Source organism: Heptranchias perlo, chromosome 34, assembly GCF_035084215.1.
Source record: "Heptranchias perlo isolate sHepPer1 chromosome 34, sHepPer1.hap1, whole genome shotgun sequence".
Taxonomy (NCBI): Eukaryota; Metazoa; Chordata; class Chondrichthyes; order Hexanchiformes; family Hexanchidae; genus Heptranchias; species Heptranchias perlo.
This window is the reverse complement of record NC_090358.1, coordinates 31,253,166-31,273,437: the sequence shown is the minus strand read 5'-3', so window position 1 is coordinate 31,273,437 and position 20,272 is coordinate 31,253,166. Positions and strand designations below refer to the sequence as shown.

Genomic DNA, 20,272 nt, shown 5'->3' with positions numbered 1-20,272 from the left:
TTTAGGAAAGGTGTGAAGGCCTTAGAGAGGGTGCAGAAGAGATTTACTAGAATGATTCAAGGGATGAGGGAGTTTAGTTACGTGGATAGACTGGAGAAGCTGGGGTTGTTCTCCTTGGAGCAGGGACGGTTGCGAGGAGATTTGATAGAGGTATTCAAAATCAAGAAGGGTCTAGACAGAGTAGAGAGAAACTGTTCCCATTGGCAGAAGGGTCAAGAACCAGAGCACATAGATTTAAGGTGATTGGCAGAAGAACCAATGGTGACATGAGGAAAATCTTTTTTACCCAGCGAGTGGTTAGGATCTGGAATGCACTGCCCGAGGGGGTGGTGGAGGCAGATTCAATCATGGCCTTCAAAAGGGAACTGGATAAGTACTTGAAAGTAAAACATTTGCAGGGCTACGGGGATAGGGCGGGGCAGTGAGACCAACTGGAAAGCTCTTGCATGGAGCCAGCACGGACTCAATGGGCTGAATGACCTCCTTCCATGCTGTAACCTTTCTACGATTCTATGATTCTAATGTTTACACAGCGAGTTATTATGATCTGGAACGCACGGCCTGAAAGGGCGGTGGAAGCAGATTCAAGAGTAACTTTCAAAAGGGAATTGGCTAAATACTTTAAAGGAAAAATTTACAGGACTTTGGGGAAAGAGTGGGGGAGTGGGGATAGCTGTTTCAAAGAGCAGGGTGTGTGAATGGCCTCCTCCTGTGCCGCAACATTCTGTGATTGTAGATATTATTTTGCAGTAATTGTGTTGCTGAATGGAAACATTTCTCTCCAAGATTGATCAATGGTGACAGGTCCATCCAGGGTCCTGAGACAGGACTGGGATCAGCGCATGCGTAGAAAAGACCGCGGTTGAAAGAGCAAAAGGTCAATGCTGATGTGCGCATGCTTGGCTGCGTTGCATTGTGGGTGGTTGCCATTTTGAGGTGAGGTTCCTGCGGTCCCCGGACCGGGGGGAGGGGGGAGAGGGACCGGGGGGAGGGGGGAGAGGGACCGGGGGGATCGGGGCCCCGTGCACCGGGGGGATCGGGGCCCCGTGCACCGGGGGGATCGGGGCCCCGTGCACCGGGGGGATCGGGGCCCCGTGCACCGGGGGGATCGGGGCCCCGTGCACCGGGGGGATCGGGGCCCCGTGCACCGGGGGGATCGGGGCCCCGTGCACCGGGGGGATCGGGTCCCCGTGCACCGGGGGGATCGGGTCTCCGTGCACCGGGGGGATCGGGTCCCCGTGCACCGGGGGGATCGGGTCCCCGTGCACCGGGGGGATCGGGTCCCCGTGCACCGGGGGGATCGGGTCCCCGTGCACCGGGGGGATCGGGTCCCCGTGCACCGGGGGGACCGGGTCCCCGTGCACCGGGGGGACCGGGTCTCCGTGCACCGGGGGGACCGGGTCTCCGTGCACCGGGGGGATCGGGGACCGGGTCTCCGTGCACCGGGGGGATCGGGGACCGGGTCTCCGTGCACCGGGGGGAGGAGAGGAGGGATCGGGGGAGGGAGGTCGGTCCCTGTAACCGGGGGGCCTGGGCCTGCTGGTGAAGGAGGGCTGGGTGGAGAATGTTCGCAGGGAGCGATATCAGCCGGTGTTTGTCTCCTGCGGCGAAATGCGGGCTGCAGACAGGCCTTGAGGGAGGCAGGGACTGGGGGCAGAGAGCAGTGAAGGAGAGGTGCTGGTGTGTCGGAGTGTCACCTCCTCATTGATGGTGGGACAGATACCCGGGGCCACCAAGTTGCTGAAAGAATTTCTGTCATAGTTTCTGTTTTTGTTTATTTTGCAGGGCACTATTTGGCCCCATCAGCTCTGCTTTTCCCTTTACTGCTCCCTCTGGTAACATTTTCCAAGCTCCAACAACCCGAATACAGAAATTTCTCTTAACCTCTCTCCTCACTTAGTGACAATTTGCAGTTGACAAACCCTTATCACTGACTCTCCAAACAGGAAATGGCCTTTCCCTAATCAATCAAATCTCTTCATAGTTTAATAAAAACTATTTTTGAATCTTTTAGCCTTCATTGCTGCAGTGGCAACTGTTCAGATCTCAAGTCTCTGCTTATAACTATTGTTACTCAATCTGCATCATCCTGGTGACTCTGCGCTGTACACTCCATGGCTTTAATATCCTTTCTATTGTTTAGTGGCCAAAACCATGCAAATTCATCATTCCTTCTTTACTCTTGCTTCTATCTGTAAAATCCAAAATGCTTTTTCCTTTTTGGAACATCATCTACTTGTTTTTAATACTTTAAGATATTTGCGGTTGATGTTAAGGAGAATGTGTGCTTCAGGTTTTATATGAAAAATAACCTTTCATCTCTAAAGCCAAGTGATAAATTGTTCTCCAAACTGCTGGAGTGAAAAATCACTGACCTAAACAAACTCCAAATCACCCAACTGGATCACTCATGTCGCTCAGAGAAAGCAGTTCATCCAGACCTAGTCTGGCTTACACAGTCCCACCCCATGTGGTTAACTCTTAATGCCCATTGAAGTGGCCGTACAAGCCACTCTGGTGTACAGAGGCCTACTGTCACCTTTCAAGGGGCAGGCAGTAAGGGGAACCTTATATACCGAGAACAGATTTTTAAGAAGTCATAGAATCGCAGCACAGGAGGCCATTCAGCTAGCTTTCTGAAAGAGCTGATTGCTTCAGCTGCAATCCCCATCCCGTTCTGCTCCGTGCCTAGCTTCTCTGTTGCATCGTCTATGGTGGAGCCTTTAGTTTATGAAGCTCTTGAATTTGCTCTCTGAACTCCTCCACCTCACTGACTCTGTCCTTTGTCCGGAGCTCTCTTTGCCCCCCCCCCACCCCGGCAGTGCAAAGCACTTTAAGTTTTGTTGTAATGTCGGGGTCATTAAGTGCCAACGGCTGTATCCACTCCTGTATGCAATGAGCTTGGATGATTTCTACCAGACAGCTCAAAATTCTACTCAATCCAGAACTAACCACATGAAATTTCTTCTGTTCCTCTAGGTTTGGGAGACGGAACAGGGCACATACATCCACCAGCATGGAAGTGCTGAAAGAATCTGAGATATTAATTGATGAACAACCTGAGTCATCTGAGATGCCTGGGCCCAGCCAGCTTCCCCTGGGCGTCCCAGGGGGCCATGCCTTTTGGTGCATGACATGTGGGAAGGGGTTCAGGTGGCGCTGTCTGCTGGATGCCCACCTGCGGGTCCACACGGGGGAGAAGCCATTCGAGTGCCTTCTGTGTATGAAACGCTTTAGCAAGTCCAACGAGCTGCGGGTTCACCAGCGCATCCACACCGGTGAGAAGCCCTTTGAGTGCATTGTGTGCAAGAAGCGCTTTTACCGCTCCAGCCACCTGAACCGGCACCAGCAGTTCCACACGGGGGAGAAGAAGTTCGAGTGCCACATCTGTACAAAGCGATTTTTCACCTCCAGCCACCTGACACGGCACCAGCGCATCCACACTGGCGAGAAGCCCTTTGAGTGCCCCGAGTGTGGCAAGCGGTTCAACAGCCCCAGCGACTTGACAGTGCACCAACGGGTTCACACTGGCGAGAAGCCGTACGAGTGTGTGGACTGCAAGAAACGTTTCAACCGGCCCGGGGACCTGACGGTGCACCGGCGCATCCACACTGGCGAGAAGCGGCTGGAGTGCCCCGAGTGCAAGAAGCAGTTTAGCCGGCCCAGTGAGTTGGTCGTCCATCAGCGGGTTCACACCGGGGAGAAGCCGTTTGAGTGTGTGGTGTGTAAGAAACGGTTTTACACCTCTAGTCATTTGATTCAGCATCAGGGAATTCACACTGGGGAGAAGCCATTTGAGTGCCCTGTGTGCAAGAAGCGTTTTTACAGATCCAGTAACCTGACTAGGCACCAGCGAGGCGAAGGACACGACGAGAAAGGTAAAGCATCCAACCATGCAACGCACATAAGATCATTCTGCAATGGTGATTGGAAGAAGTAGAAGGATGCAGATACGTCTCCATAATTTTATCACAGTTGCTTATTTTATTATTTCTTGGGATGTGGGCAATGCTTACCACATTTATTGCCCCCTCCCTTCCCCCAGTTGATCTGAGAAAGTGGCAGTGGGCCTTCTGTCGTGATGGGCTTGTCAGACCACTTCAGAGGGCATTAAGAGTCCACCACACAGTATGGAACTGGAGTCCTGTGTTGGCCACACTGGATAAGTGTGCTGGGATCCGTTCCCTGAAGCCCTGAAGGATATTAGTGAACCAGGGTCACTTTTTCTGGTTAAGCCTATAAAGTACTATATTTATTGAATTCAATTTCACAACTTGCCACAATGGGATTTGAGCTTGTGATCTCTGGTTTGCTTGTCCAGTATTGTAAACACTAAACTCATGTACCCGGTTTAATAGTGTAGTTACATATGATTTTTACTGCCATATTACATCATGATAGTATCGTAGGTACAGCACAGGAGGAGGAGGCCATTCAGCCCATCGTGCCTGTGCCGGCTCTTTGAAAGAACTATCCAATTAGACCCATTCCCCAGCTCTTTCCCAATAGCCCTGTAAATTTTTTCCCTTCAAGTATTTATCCAATTCCTTTTTGAAAGTTACTATTGATCCCAGCTTCTCCAATCTCTCCACATAACTGAAGTCCCTCATCCCTGGTACCATTCTGGTAAATCTCCCCTGCACCCTCTCTAAGGTTCCTAAAGTGTGTTGCCCAGAACACAGTACTCCAGCTGAGGCCTAACCCGTGTTTTATAAAGGTTGAGCATAACTTCCTTGCTTTTGTACTCTATGCCTCTATTAATAAAGCCCAGGATCCCATATGCTTTTTTTTAACAGCCTTCTCAACTTGCCCTGCCACCTTCAAAGACTTGTGTATGTGCACCCCCAGGTCTCTCTGTTCCTGCACCCCCTTTAATATTGTACCATTTAGTTTATATTGCCTCTCCTCATTCTTCCTACCAAAATGCGTCACTTCACACTTCTCTGTGTAAAATTTCATCTGTCATGTGTCTGCCCATTTCACCAGTCTATGTCCTCCTGAAGTCTGCTACTATCTTCCACAGTTCTGATTTTAATGTCATCTGCAAACTTTGAAATTATACCCTCTACACCCAAGTCCAGGTCATTAATATATATCAAAATGAGGGGGTGTTGCCTTCCTCAATGACCTGTTTCTTTTCTGGAGCTGATTGCGCCCTAACATCTTCTGTTTAGATTTCAAACCTGATGCGCAGGTTTTTAATGTTTTCCAATATCGCATTTATTTAAGCCCTTTCACTGCCTCAGCTATTCCAACATCCTGTTTCTTTATGGCTTTCAGCTTTTTCTATGCTTTTAACCTTGACAGTGCTACTTGACAGATGATCTGTTACCTCATTCCACTGACACTTGTCTGTCTCTCATTTTTCAGTTCTGATTGAGGAGTGTGAGCCCAAAACATTGCCTGTCTGTTCTTTCCACGGGTGCTGACTGACCTGTGCATTTGTAGCTGAGGAGAGTCCAAAGCACATATGCTAATCCATTGGTTTTGTTTCTTCAGGTCTGCTCGATGGGACGTGTGCAAACAAGGTGAAGAAAAGAGCCAAGAAGGAAATAGTGAAAGGAAGCAAATCTTCTGAGGCACCTGCATCCAGCCAGCGTGCATCTGGCGTCAAGGAGGGTCATGGGTTTCGTTGTACTGTCTGTGGGAAGAGGTTCCGCTGGCCTAGCCTTCTAGATACACACCTGCGAGTACACACGGGAGAGAAACCGTTCGAATGCACCTTCTGTACAAAGCGTTTTTGCACCTCCAATGGGCTGCGGGTGCACCAGCGAACCCACGCGGAGTAGTAGGCAGCTGGTCGAATGGTACAGCAGGAATGAATTCACCCTCGGGACACCACTGACCTGTGACGCTCCTTGCATGCGTTTGTCTCTTTCTTGTGAGTTGGTTTCAGAAGATCACCAGACGATTATAGATGACGAAAGCTATTCAGCTCATTATTCACCCAGAATGACCCTCTTAACCCCCCCCCCTTTCTGTTAATTGTACTTGGTGCCTCTACTCTATCCAGTCATTCAACGTCTGATCACTTTTTATCTGTCTATAATTACATTTTGCTAGTTTGAACCATGTCCCTTTGTTCTACTCTTGCAATTTAATTTAAAGTAATACTCCACGTTTCCTTTTTCCATTCTTTCCCCTATCTTTATAGCTCCATAAGATCACCTTTCAAGGGCTCCACTCCAGGCTGCAAAGCCCAAGTTTCCCTGGTCTTTCCCATAACCCAAACTCCTGAAGCTAGGGATCAGTCACGTGGTTCTTTGCATTGCCTTCAGCACCTGTGTCTGCCTTGTAGCTCGACGACCAAGGCTGGACATCATTCTGTACAATATGATCATGCCTGACTTTCAATCATATTTTACTGTTTTAGCTGTCTACTTTAATATTTTATTGGCTGTGTTTCCCCTAAGGTTTTAATAATGAATAGTGGAATGGAATAGAAACTAATGATTTGATAAAATTGATGGAATGTAATAGACTGTGAGTTGGAATGGAAAGAATGAGGGAATAAATCAATGATGGATTAAACTGAATGATCTATTCCTATTCTGTTACATCATTCAGCCCTTCGAGCCTGTTCCATTCAGTTAGATCATGCCTGAACCTTAACTCGATTTACCCGCTGTTGGATTGAGTGAAATGAGCAGTATACTTGAGTGAATAATGGAATGTTTTTTTGTTGTTCTTGGAATGTGGGCTGCATTTATATCCCTTCCCTAGTTGCCGTGATACGGCCCGCATCATCGCTCCCTTAAGTCCAGGGGGCGCGGACTTCAATGCATATGGCACACAACTGGTTTAGCCATTCATCGGCAGATCTAGCTGGACCACATTAAGCAACATCAGGCCCTCCTCTCCTGCCAAAACTGTTCACTACTCCAGGATTATCCTGGAATGCAAAAATAACCCACAGTTTATTTTCTCTACTTCCAACCATGTCCTTAAATCCCTTTCACCTGCGCCCTCCGCCCTCACCTCCAACAAGAGCGAGGAACTGATGGACTTCTTTGTCACCAAGATTGAGACCATCCATTCAGCTGCCTCTGCTGCATCCCTCCCTTTCCCTGGCCCACCAAGCCAAGTTTCTCCCTCCTGTCTCCGATCTCGCATCGTTCTCTAGTTTCTCATGAATCATCTCACTTCATGTCTTCTCTGTGCTCATTTTATCCATGAGACACACCTCCTGCTCTCTCGCGCTCCTATTCCCACTAAACTGCTGACCACCCAACTTCCCTTCTTGACCCCCATGTTAGCTGATATTGTTAATGGTTCCCTCTCCTCGGGTAGCGTTCCCCCTACCCTTCAAATCTGCTGTCATCTCTCTCCCACCCCCCCCCCCTCAAAAAAACCTTTGACATGGTTGACCACACCATTCTCTTCCAACATCTCTCCTCCGTTGTCCAGTTGTTTGGGACTGCCCTCGCCTGGTTCCACTCTTACCTATCCAGTTGTAGCCAGAGAATCTCCTGCAATGGCTTCTCCTCCTGCCCCTGCACTGTCCAAGGATCTATCTTCAGCCCCTCGGCGACATCATCCGAAAACACAATGTCAGATTCCACATGTACGTTGATGACACCCAGCTCTACCTCGCCACCACCTCCCTCGACTCCTCCACTGCTTCTGTGTTGTCAGACTGCTTGTCCGACATCTAATCCTGGATGAGCCGCAATTTCCTCCAATTGGAAGACCAAAACCATTGTCTTCAGTCCTCGCCTCCAGCCCTTGCAACCTTCCCAAGAACCCTGTGTTTCTCCAACTCTGGCTTCTTGTGCATCCCTGACTCCCTTTGCCCCACCTTCAGCCGCCTAGGCCCTAAATTCTGGAATTCCCTCCCTAAACCTCTCCTTAAAACCTGTCTCTAACCAGGCTTGTAGTTCCCCATCCTAATATCTCCTTTGGTTTGGTGTTACTTTTTGTCTGATTACGCTCCTGTGAAGTGCCTTGGGACATTTTCCTACAGTAGAGGTGCTATATAAATGCAAGTTGTTGTTGTTAAGGTGTTGGTGGGCCATCTCCTTTGATCGCTTTGGTGATGGGGAATTACAAATATTGACCAGTGACAATGAAGAATGACATTATGATGGATTCCTGGGTTGAGAGGGTTGTTCTATGAGGAAAGATTGAGTAGAATGGGCCTATACTCTCTGGATTTTAAAAGAATGAGAGGTGATCTCATTGAAACGTATAAGATTCTGAGGGGGCTTGACAGGATAGATGCTGAGAGGCTGTTTCCCCTGGCTGGAGTATCCAGAACTAGGCATCATAATCTCAAGATAAGGGGTCAACTATTTAGGACCAAGATGAGGAAAAATTTCTTCACTCAGAGGGTTGTGAATCTTTGGAATTCTCTGCCCCAGAGGGCTGTGGATGCTGAGTCGTTGAGTATATTCAAGACTCAGATCGATAGACCTTTGGATACAAAGGGAAACAATGGATATGGGGATAGGACGGAAAAGTGGAGTTGAGGTCAAAGATCAGCCATGATCTGATTGAATGGCGGAGCAGGCTCGAGGGGCCGTATGGCCTACTCCTGCTCCTATTTCTTACGTTATTTTATGTCCAAGTCAGGATGGTGTGCGACTTGGAAGGGACGGTGTTCTTGTGACATTGCTGCTCTTGAACCATCAGGTAGAAGTCACAGGAATGGGAGCTGCCATTGAAATAACTGATGAGTTGCTGCAGTGCCTTATGTTGATTGTTTATACACCTAGTCCACCAATGGTGGTGGGGGCTTGGTGTTCAGTCCAGTGGCAGAGCACCAATCTAGCAAACTGAAATGCCCTGAAAGGCATCAGGCTTTTTGAATGTTGTTGCAAACGCACCCGTCGAGGCAATTGGTGAATATTCCATCACATTCCTGACTTCAGCCTCTTGGATAGTGGATAGGATTTCAGGGGTCGTGGAGGTGATCCACTTGTCACAGAGTACCCAACCTCTGCCCTGCTTTTGCATCTATGGTGATGACATAGCTCCAGTTAAGCTCCTGGTCAATGGTGACTGATCCTGTTCCAAAATTTTAATGGTGGGAGACTTGGTGATGGTGCTGCTGGAGGACATGAGAAGACTAGTTCTCTAGTTTGAGATGGTCTAGCAGTTAAGTGGCGTGAATGTTACCTGCCACTTATCAGCCCAAGTTGGGATGTTATCCAGGACCTGCTGTAGGTTGGTATAGACTGCTTCATTAGCAGAGGGTCGGGAATAGAGGGGAACACTGGAATTGTCAGCTAACATTCCTGACATTATTGACCTGGTTAGGAAAGCATAAAATTACAGAGAGATGTTGCTAGATTAAGTGAATGGGCAAAACTGTGGCAAATGAATTTCAGTGTGCACAAGCATGAGGTTATCCACCTTGGACCTAAAAAGGTTAAATCAGAGTACGTTCTAAATGGTGAAACAGTGGAGGTCCAAAGAGAATTAGGGGTTTGTATACATAGATCATTAAAATGTGATGGACAAGTACTCAAAATAATCAAAAAGGTCTATTGGAATGCTGGCCTTTATATCTAGAGGGCTAGAATACAAGGGGGTAGAAGTTATGCTACAGCTCTACAAAGCCCTGATTAGACCACACCTGGAGTACTGTGTTCAGTTCTGGGCACCGCACCTTAGGAAGGATATATTGGCCTTGGAGGGAGTGCACCGTAGATAAACTAGAATGATACATGGACTCCAAGGGTTAAATTACGAGAGATTACACAAACTAGGGTTGTATTCCCTGGAATTTAGAAGATTAAGGGGTGATTTGTTCGAAGTTTTCAAGATATGACAGGGAACTGATAGGGTAGATAGAGAGAAACTATTTCCGCTTGTCACAGAGTACCCAGATGACATAGCTCCAGTTAAGCTCCTGGTCAATGGTGACTGATCCTGTTCCAAAATTTTCCGCTGGTTGGGAAGTCTAGTACTAGGGGACGTAGCCTAAAAATTAGAGCCAGGACTTTTAGGAGTGAAATTAGGAAACACTTCCACACACAAAGGGTGATAGAAGTTTGGAACTTTCTTCTGCAGCTGATGCTAGCTCAATTGTTTATTTTAAATCTGAGAATCAAAGAATCATAGAAATTTACGGCACGAAAGGAGGCCAATCGGCCCATCATGTCTATGCCGGCCGAAAAAGAGCTATCCAGCCTATTCCCACTTTCCAGATCTTGGTCCGTAGCCTTGTAGGTTACAGCACCTCAAGTGCACATCCAAGTACCCTTTAAATAAGATGAGGGTTTCTGCCTCTACCACCCTTTCAGGCAGTGAGTTCCAGACCCTCACCACCCTCTGGGTGAAAACATTTCTCCTCAACTCCCCTCTGATCCTTCTACCAATTACTTTAAATTTAGGCCCCCAGGTTATTGACCTCTCTGCTAAGGGAAATAGGTCCTTCCTAGTCCTAAAAGATCTATCCCAGAGGGCTGTGGATGCAGAGTCATTGAGTATATTCAAGGCTGAGATTGATAGATTTTTAGACTCATGGGGAATCAAGGGAGATGGGGATCTGGCTGGAAAGTGGAGTTGAGGTCGAAGATCAGCTATGATCTGATTAAACGGTGGAGCAGGCTCGAGGGGCCACATGGCCTACTCCTGCTCCTATTTCTTATGTTCTTATCCACTGTATATAGAACCCCCCCATAATGTTTTGCACCTCAATTCAATCTCCCCTTAGCCTTCTCTGTTCCAAAGAAAGCAACCCCAGCCTATCCAATCTTGCCTTATAGCTAAAATTCTCCAATCCTGGCAACATCCGCGTAAATCTTCTCTGTACCCTCTCAAGTGCAATTACATCTTTTCCTGTAATGTGACCGGAACTGTACGCAGTACTCAAGCTGTGGCCTAACTAGTGTTTTATACATTTCTAGCATAACCTCCCTGCTCTTATATTCTGTGCCTTGGCTAATAAAGGAAAGTATCCCGTATGCCTTCTTAACCACCTTATCTACTTGTCCTGCTACTTTCAGGGATCTGTGGACATGCACTCCAAGGTCCCTCACTTCCTCTACACCTCTCAGTATCCTCCCATTTATTGTGTATTCCCTTGCCTTGTTTGCCCTCCCCAAATGCATTACCTCACACTTCTCTGGATTGAATTTGATTTGCTACTTTTCTGCCCACCTTACCAGTCCATTGATATCTTCCTGCTGTCTACAGCTTTCTTCCTCACTATCAACCACAGGGCCAACTTTTGTATCATCTGCAAACTTCTTAATCATGCCCCCTACGTTTAAGTCTAAATTATTGAGATAGACCACAAAAAGCAAGGGACCAAGTACTGAGCCCTGCGGAACCCCACTGGAAACAGCCTTCCAGTCACAAAAACGCCCGTTGACCATTACCCTTTGCTTCCTACCAGTGAGCCAATTTTGGATCCAACTTGCCACTTTCCCTTGGATCCCAAAGGGTTTTGGCTTTTCTGACCAGTCTGTCATGTGGGACCATGTCAAAAGCCTTGCTAAAATCTATGTAGACTACATCAAATGTGCTACCCTCATCAACCCTCCTTGTTACCTGCTCAAAAAGTTCAATCAAGTTAGTCAGACACTTAATAAATCCATACTTATTGTCCTTGATTAATCCATGCCTTTTTAAATGACGATTAATGCAATCCATCAGAATTGTTTCCAATACTTTGCCCACCGCCGAGGTTAGGCTGACTGGCCTGTAATTACTTGGTCTATCACTTTCTGCCTTCTTAAACAACGGTACAATGTTAGTAGTCCTCCAATCCTCTGGCACCACACCTGTAGCCAGAGAGGCTTGGAAAATGATGGTCAGAGCCTCTGCTATTTCCTCCCTTGCTTCTCTTAACATTTCATCCAGGCCCGGCGATTTATCTACTTTCAAAGATGCTAAACCCCTTAATATTTACTCTCACAATGTTTATCCCATCCAATATTTCACACTCCTCCTCCTGAACTACAACGTCTGCATCATCTCCCTCTTTTGAGAACACAGACGCAAAGTATTCATTAAGAACCATACTCATGTCTTCCACCCCCATACACAGGTTACCTTTTTGGTCTCTAATTGGCCCTACTCTTTCCTTAGTTATCCTGTTGCTCATTATGTATTTATAAAACATCTTTGGGTTTTCCTTGATTTTACTGGCTGATATTTTCAGGAGCTAGGGAGGAAGTTAAAAAGCAGGACCTCAAAGGTAGTAATCTCTGGATTATTCCCAGTGCCACGTGTTAGTGAGAATAGAAATAGGAAGTTAAGGCAGGTTAATGTGTAGCTAGAGACATGGTGCAAGAGGGAGGGCTTCAGATTCTTGGGGCATTAGGACCAGTTATGGGGCAGGAGGGACATGTACAAAATGGACGGGTTGCACCTGAACAGAGCTGGGACCAATGACCTTGTGGGGAGGTTCACTAGTGTGGGCGGGGTTAAACTAATTTGGCAGGGGGATGGGCACCAGGATGTAGCATTAGATAGGAGAAACAAGGTGCACAAAAGATTGAGAGACACAGATAGCGCTAAAGTAGTACAGTATTAGGTGGGATCAAATTAAGAGAGAATACAAGAAGGTCTAAGGTAGGTTTAGAGTGCATGTATGTAAGCATACGAAGTGTGGTAAACAAACTTGGTGAGCTGCAGGTGCAAATAGCCACATGGGAATACATTGTAGTGGTGATAACGTAGACCTGACTCAAAAAAGGGCAGGATTGGGTACTAAATATTCCTGATTACAAGCTGTTCAGGCAAGATAAGGAAGAAAAGGTGGGGGGGTGGTGCCTGTATTGATATTGAGAATATTGCAGTGCTGGAGAGAGGATGTCCTGGAGGGGTCAAAGACAATCTATTTGGTTAGAGTTAAGAAACAATAGAGGTGCCATTACACTACAGGGGGTATTTTCTACAGGCCACCAACTAGTGGGAGGAAATAGAGGAGCAAATTTGCAGGGAGATTACGGAGAGGTGCAAAAGCTATAGAATAGTGATAATGGGGGACTTCAACTATCCTAATATGGACTGGGATAGTAATAGTGTAAATGGCAAAGAGGGGGAGGAATTTCTGAAGTGTGTTCAGGAGAACTTTCTTGATCAGTATGTTTCCGGCCCTACGGAAATTGCTGGATCTAGTTCTAGGGAATGAAATGGGTCAAATAGAGCAAGTGTCAGTGGGGGAACATTTAGGGAACAGTGGAACAGTGATCATAGTATCATAAGGTTTAGATTAGCTATGGAAAAGGACCAGGTGCAATCTAGAGTAAAAATACTTAAGTGGAGGAGGGCCAATTTCAGTGGGTTGAGAATGGATCTGGCTCGGGTAAAGATTGGAAGGCAAAACTGTAATTGAACAATGGGCGGCCTTTAAAGAGGAGATGGTTCGGGTACAGTCAAGGTACGTTCCCACAAGGGATAAAAGTAGGGTAACCCAGCACGGATTTGTTAAAAGCAAATCGTGTTTAACTAACTTGATTGAGTTTTTTGAAGAGGTAACAGAGAGGTTTGATGGGGGTAATGTAGTTGATGTTGTGTATATGGACTTTCAAAAGGCATTTGATAAAGTGCCACATAATAGGCTTGTCAGCAAAATTGAAACTCATGGAATAAAAGGGGGCAGTGACAGCATGGATATGCAATTGGCTAAGTGACAGGAAACAGATTGCAGTGGTGAACGGTTGTTTTTCGGACTGGAGGGAGGTGTACAGTGGTGTTCCCCAGGGGTCGGTGCTGGGACCACTGCTTTTCTTGATATATATTAATGATTTGGATTTGGGTGTACAGGGCACAATTTCAAAATTTGCAGATGACACAAAACTTCGAGGTGTAGTAAACAATGAGGAGGATAGTGATAGACTTCGAGAGGATATAGACAGGCTGGTGGAATGGGCGGACACGTGGCAGATGAAATTTAATGCAGAGAAGTGAAAAATGATACATTTTGGCAGGAAGAATGGAGGAGAGGCAATATAAACTAAAGGGCACAATTCTAATGGGGGTGCAGGAACAAAGAGACCTTGGGGATGTATGTGCACAAATCTTTGAAGGTGGCAGAACAGGTAGAGAAAGCAGTTAAAAAAGCAGACGGGATCCTGAGCTTTATAAATAGGGGCGTAGAGTACAAGGAGGTTATGATGAACCGTTATAAAACACTGGTTTGGCTACAACTTGATTCTGGGCATCGCACTTTTGGAAGGATGTGAAGGTCTTAGAAAGGGTGCAGAAAAGATTTACTAGAATGATTCCAGGGATGAGGGACTCAGTTATGTGGATAGACTGGAGAAGCTGGGGTGGTTCTCCTTAGAGCAGAGAAGGTTAAGGGGAGATTTAATAAAGGTGTTCAAAATCATGAAGGGTTTAGATAAAGTAAATAAAGAGAAACTGTTTCTATTGGCCGAGAACCAGAAGACAAAGATTTACAGTTATTGGCAAAAGAACCAAAGACAACGTGAGGAAAAACTTTTTTACACAGCGAGCAGTTATGATCTGGAGTGCGCTGCCTGAAAGGCTGTTGGAAGCAGATTCAATCATGGCTTTTACAAAGGAATCGGATAAATACTAGAAGGGAAGACATTTGCAGGGCTACGGGGGAATAGGACTAATTGGATTGCTCTTACAAAGAGCCGGCACAGGCTCGCTGGGCCGAATGTCCTCCTGTTCTGTAACCATTCTATGATATGGAGCCAAGGTGGATAAATGGAGTTAGGATACAGATTCAGCCATGATCTCATTGAATGGTGAAACAGGCTCAAGGGGCTGAATGGCCTACTCCTGTTCCTATGAAATATTCTGTAAAGTTCCTGAGAATATTCTTGTAGAAGATCCTACAAATTACTCTGTATAACATTCCATCGATAACTCTAGAAGGTCCCATCGGTTACTCTGTGAAATGTTCCCTTGAATGCCTCAAAGAACATGTTGTTCGATGCCCCGTAGAATATTTGAAATAATGTTCTAAGCAATGTTCCATAGAATCTCCTATAGAATTGCCCTTAGTAGTTTTTCATAGAATTAATAGGTTAGAGTTAAGAAACAATATAGGTGCCATTACACTACTGGGTGTATTCCATAGGCCACCAACCAGTGGGAAGGAGATAGAGGAGCAAATTTGCAGGGAAATTACAGAGAGGTGCAAAGGCCATAGAGTTGTGATAACGAGGACTTCAACTACACTAATATAGACAGGGATAGTAATATAAGGGGAAAAGAGGGGTAGGAATTTTTGAAGTGCATTCAGGAGAACTTTCTTGACCAATACGTTTGCAGCCCAACGAGGAAGGAGGCATTGCTGGACTTGGTTCTGGGGAATGAGGCGAGCCAAGTGGAGCAAGTGTCAGTGGGGGAACATTTAGGGAACAGCGATCATAGTATCATAAGGTTTAGAATAGCTATGGAAAAGGACATGGACCACTCAAGTCAAAATACTCAATTGGAGGAGGGCCAATTTCAGTAGGATCAGAACAGATCTGGCCCCGGGTAAATTGGAATCAAATGTTGGCTGGCAAAACTGTAATTGAACAATGGGCGGCCTTTAAAGAGGAGATGGTTCGGGTACAGTCCAGGCACATTCCAACGAGGGAGAAAGGCAGGGCAACTAAAGCCAGAGCTCCCTGGATGACAAAAGAGACAAAGAGTAAGATGAAGCAGAAAAAATGGGCGTATGACAGATGTCAGGTTGATAACACAAGTGAGAACCAGGCAGATCATAGAAAGTTCAGAGGGGAAGTGAAAAAGGAAATAAGAGGGGCAAAGAGAGAGTATGAGAATAGACTGGCGGCCAACATAAAAGGGAATCCAAAAGTCTTCTCCTGGCATGTAAACAGTAAACGTGGTGGGGCTGATCAGGGACCAAAAAGGAGATCTGCTCATGGAGGCAGAGGGCATGGCCGAGGTACTAAATGAGTATTTTGCATCTGTCTTTACCAAGGAAGAAAATGCTGCCAGAGTCTCAGTAAAGGAATGATGTGGAGATGCCGGTGATGGACTGGGGTGGACAAATGTAAGGAGTCGCACAACACCAGGTTATAGTCCAACAGCTTTATTTGAAATCACAAGCTTTCGGAGCTTTGCTCCTTCGTCAGGTGAGTGAAGAGTTGCATAAAGGCACAGCATATATAGTCAGAGAACAATGCCTGGTGATTACAGATAATCTTTCTAACTGCCTTTGATCACACCTCGGCAGAGAGATAATCACAGCAATCAAAGGAGTGAATGGTGTTCAGACAGGTTAGTCAGGGAAACATTACATCCAAGAATACTGAGGTGGGGTCACAAGGGGTCAAATCAGAAAGACAGAGAGAGAATGACCAGTTGTATTAAAAACAGATAACTTTTTTTCGCTGGAAATCGCAGCAGGTCAGGCCGCATCTGTGTATGGAGAACAAGCCAACTACGACTTGAGTCTGGATGACTCTACGTCAGGTGGGGTTACATGTAGCGTGACATGAATCCTAGATCCCGGTTGAGGCCATCCTCATGGGTGCGGAACTTGGCTATCAATTTCTGCTTGAAGATTTTGCGTTGTCGTGTGTCTCGAAGCCCGCCTTGGAGAACACTTACCTGAAGATCGGAGGCTGAATATTCTTGACTGCTGAAGTGTTCTCCGACTGGGAGGGAACCCTCCTGTCTGGCGATTGTTGTGCGGTGTCCGTTCATCCGTTGTCGCAGTGTCTGCATGGTCTTGCCGATGTACCATGCTCCGGGGCATCCTTTCCTGCAACGTATGTGGTAGACAACGTTGGCCAAGTCACCGGAGTATGAACCATGTACCTGGTGGGTGGTGTCCTCTCGTGTGATGGTGGTATCTGTGTCGATGATCTGGCATGTCTTGCAGAGGTTGCCGTGGCAGGGTTGTGTGGTGTCGTGGACGCCGTTCTCCTGAAAGCTGGGTAATTTGCTGCGAACGATGGTCTGTTTGAGGTTAGGTGGCTGTTTGAAGGCGAGTAGTGGAGGCATGGGGATGGCCTTAGCGAGGTGTTCGTCGTCATCGATGACATGTTGAAGGCTGCGACGAACATGGCGTAGTTTCTCCGCTCCGGGGAAGTACTGGACGATGAAGGGTACTCTGATGTCTGTGTCGATATGCGCGATCTTCTTGGAGATCCTCTCCACTTCCTACAAAAACTCAGCACCAGTTGAACCAGGAACACTTCTCACCACGATGGACGTCTCGGCACTCTACACCAGTATCCCCCACGATGACAGCATCGCTGCGACAGCCTCAGTACTCAACACCAACAACGGCCAATCTCCAAACGCCATCCTACAACTCATCCGCTTCATCCTGGATCACAATGTCTTCACCTTCGACAACCAGTTCTTTACCCAAACACACGGAACAGCCATGGGGACCAAATTCGCACCCCAATACGCCAACATTTTTATGCACATGTTCAAGCACAATTTCTTCTCTGCACAGGACCTCCAACCAATGCTATACACCAGAAACATCGACGACATTTTCTTCCTATGGACCCATGGCGAAGAATCACTGAAGAGACTACACGATAACATCAACAAGTTCCATCCCACCATCAAACTCATCATGGACTACTCCTCAGAATCGGTTTCATTCTTAGACACACGAATCTCCATCAAAGACGGGCACCTCAGCACCTCACTCTACCGCAAGCCCACGGACAACTTCACGATGCTCCACTTCACCAGCTTCCACCCTAACCACGTCAAAGAGGCCATCCCCTATGTACAGGCCCTGCGAATACACAGGATCTGCTCAGACGAGGAGGAACGCGATGGACACCTACTGACGCTGAAAAACGCCCTCGTAAGAACGGGATATGACGCTCGACTCGTCGATCGACAGTTCCAACGGGCCACAGCGAAAAATCGCATAGACCTCCTCAGAAGACAAACACGGGTCACAAGCAACAGAGTACCCTTCGTCGTCCAGTACTTCCCCGGAGCGGAGAAACTACGCCATGTTCTTCGCAGCCTTCAACATGTCATCGATGACGACGAACACCTCGCTAAGGCCATCCCCACGCCTCCACTGCTCGCCTTCAAACAGCCACCTAACCTCAAACAGACCATCGTTCGCAGCAAATTACCCAGCTTTCAGGAGAACAGCGTCCACGACACCACACAACCCTGCCACGGCAACCTCTGCAAGATATGCCAGATCATCGACACAGATACCACCATCACACGAGAGGACACCACCCACCAGGTACATGGTTCATACTCCTGTGACTCGGCCAACGTTGTCTACCTCATACGTTGCAGGAAAGGATGCCCCGGAGCATGGTACATCGGCAAGACCATGCAGACACTGCGGCAACGGATGAACGGACACCGCACAACAATCGCCAGACAGGAGGGTTCCCTCCCAGTCGGGGAACACTTCAGCAGTCAAGGACATTCAGCCTCCGATCTTCGGGTAAGTGTACTCCAAGGCAGCCTTCGAGACACACGACAATGCAAAATCGTCGAGCAGAAATTGATAGCCAAGTTCCGCACCCATGAGGACGGCCTCAACCGGGATCTTGGATTCATGTCACGCTACATGTAACCCCACCTGACGTAGAGTCATTCAGACTCAAGTCGTAGTTGGCTTGTTCTCCATACACAGATGCGGCCTGACCTGCTGCGATTTCCAGCGAAAAAAAGTTATCTGTTTTTAATACAACTGGTCATTCTCTCTCTCTCTCTGTCTTTCTGGTCTCTCTCTCTCTGTCTTTCTGATTTGACCCCTTGTGTATTCAGTATTCTTGGATGTAATGTTTCCTTGACTAACCTGTCTGAACACCATTCACTCCTTTGATTGCTGTGATTATCTCTCTGCCGAGGTGTGATCAAGGGCAGTTAGAAAGATTATCTGTAATCACCAGGCATTGTTCTCTGACTATATATGCTGTGCCTTTATGCAACTCTTCACTCACCTGACGAAGGAGCAAAGCTCCGAAAGCTTGTGATTTCAAATAAAGCTGTTGGACTATAACCTGGTGTTGTGCGACTCCTTACATCAGTAAAGGAAGATATAATTGAGATACTGGATGGGCTAAAAATTGATGAAGAGGAGGTACCAGAAGGTCTGTCTCTACTTAAAGTAGATAAGTCACCCGGTCCGGATGGGATGCATCCTAGGTTGCTGAGGGAAGTAAGGGTGGAAATTGCAGAGGTACTGGCCATAATCTTCCAAACATCCTTAGATACGGGGGTGGTACCAGAGGACTGGAGAATTGCAAATGTTACACCCTTGTTCAAAAAAGGGTGTAAAGATAAACCCAGCAACGACAGGCCAGTCAGTTTAACCTCAGTGGTGGGGAAACTTTTAGAAACGATAATCCGGGACAGAATTAACAGTCACTTGGATGAGTGTGGATTGATTAGGGAAAGCCAGCACGGATTTGTTAAAGGCAAATTGTGTTTAACTAACCAGCTGTATAAAACACTGGTTAGGCCACAGCTGGAGTACTGTGTGCAGTTCTGGTCGCCACACTACAGGAAGGATGTGATCGCTTTGGAGAGGGTGCAGAGGAGATTCACCAGGATGTTACCAGGGCTGGAGCGCTTCAGCTATGAAGAGAGACTGGGAAGATTGGGTTTGTTTTCCTTGGAGCAGAGGAGGCTGAGGGGGGACATGATTGAGGTGTACAAAATTATGAGGGGCACAGATAGGATGGATACTAAGGAGCTTTTTCCCTTCGTTGAGGGTTCTATAACAAGGGGACATAGATTCAAGGTGAAAGGCGGGAGGTTTAGAGGGGATTTTAGAAAGAACTTTTTCACCCAGAGGGTGGTTGGAGTCTGGAACTCACTGTCTGAAAGGGTTGTGGAGGCAGGAACCCTCACAACATTCAAGAAGCATTTGGATGAGCACTTGAAATGCCATAGCATACAAGGCTACGGACCAAATGCTGGAATATGGGATTAGAGTAGACAGGGCTGATGGCCGGCGCGGACACGATGGGCCGAAGGGCCTCTATCCGTGCTGTATAACTCTATGACTCTATGACTCAAGAGTTTTTTGATGCAGTAACAGAGCAGGTTGATGAGTGCAATGCAGTTGATGTGGTGTATATGGACTTTCAAAGGGCGTTTGATAAAGGGCTGCATAATAGGCTTGTCATCAAGATTGAAGCCCATGGAATAAAGGGGGCAGTGGCAGCACGGATAAAAAATTGGCTAAGTGACAGGAAATAGAGAGTAGTGGTGAACGATTGTTTTTCGGACTGGAGGGAGGTGTACAGTGGTGTTCCCCAGGGGTCAGTGCTGGGACCATTGGTTTTCTTGATTTATATTAATGACTTGGACTTGGGTGTACAGGGCACAATTTCCAAATTTACAAGATGACACAAAACTTGGAAGTGTAGTG

General features: G+C 47.0%; 1 protein-coding gene across 2 annotated transcripts; it reads left to right on the top strand.

The window, feature by feature from the left end:
* The first annotated feature begins 887 nt into the window (after window positions 1–887).
* Window positions 888–6,531, top strand: LOC137301929 (zinc finger protein 235-like). 2 transcript variants are annotated; one of them, XM_067971664.1, is made up of 3 exons: window positions 888–936; window positions 2,980–3,878; window positions 5,500–6,531. In XM_067971664.1, exons 1-3 carry the CDS (start codon window positions 896–898, stop codon window positions 5,787–5,789), a joined length of 1,230 nt encoding a protein of 409 aa, XP_067827765.1. In that variant the 5' UTR covers window positions 888–895; the 3' UTR covers window positions 5,790–6,531. The 2 variants fall into 2 exon arrangements, with proteins under 2 accessions (XP_067827765.1, XP_067827766.1); XM_067971665.1 differs by lacking the exon at window positions 888–936 and adding an exon at window positions 1,554–1,835.
* Window positions 6,532–20,272: the final 13,741 nt, after the last annotated feature.

What these genes read in the sequence shown, in the direction of transcription:
- LOC137301929 (XM_067971664.1), top strand. Translation starts at nt 896, where the DNA reads ATGCTTGGCTGCGTTGCATTGTGGGTGGTTGCCATTTTGAG. An exon ending in TGGGTGGTTGCCATTTTGAG is followed by an intron (nt 937 to 2,979) that starts GTGAGGTTCCTG and finishes CTGTTCCTCTAG; the next exon opens with GTTTGGGAGACGGAACAGGG. An exon ending in CGAAGGACACGACGAGAAAG is followed by an intron (nt 3,879 to 5,499) that starts GTAAAGCATCCA and finishes TTGTTTCTTCAG; the next exon opens with GTCTGCTCGATGGGACGTGT.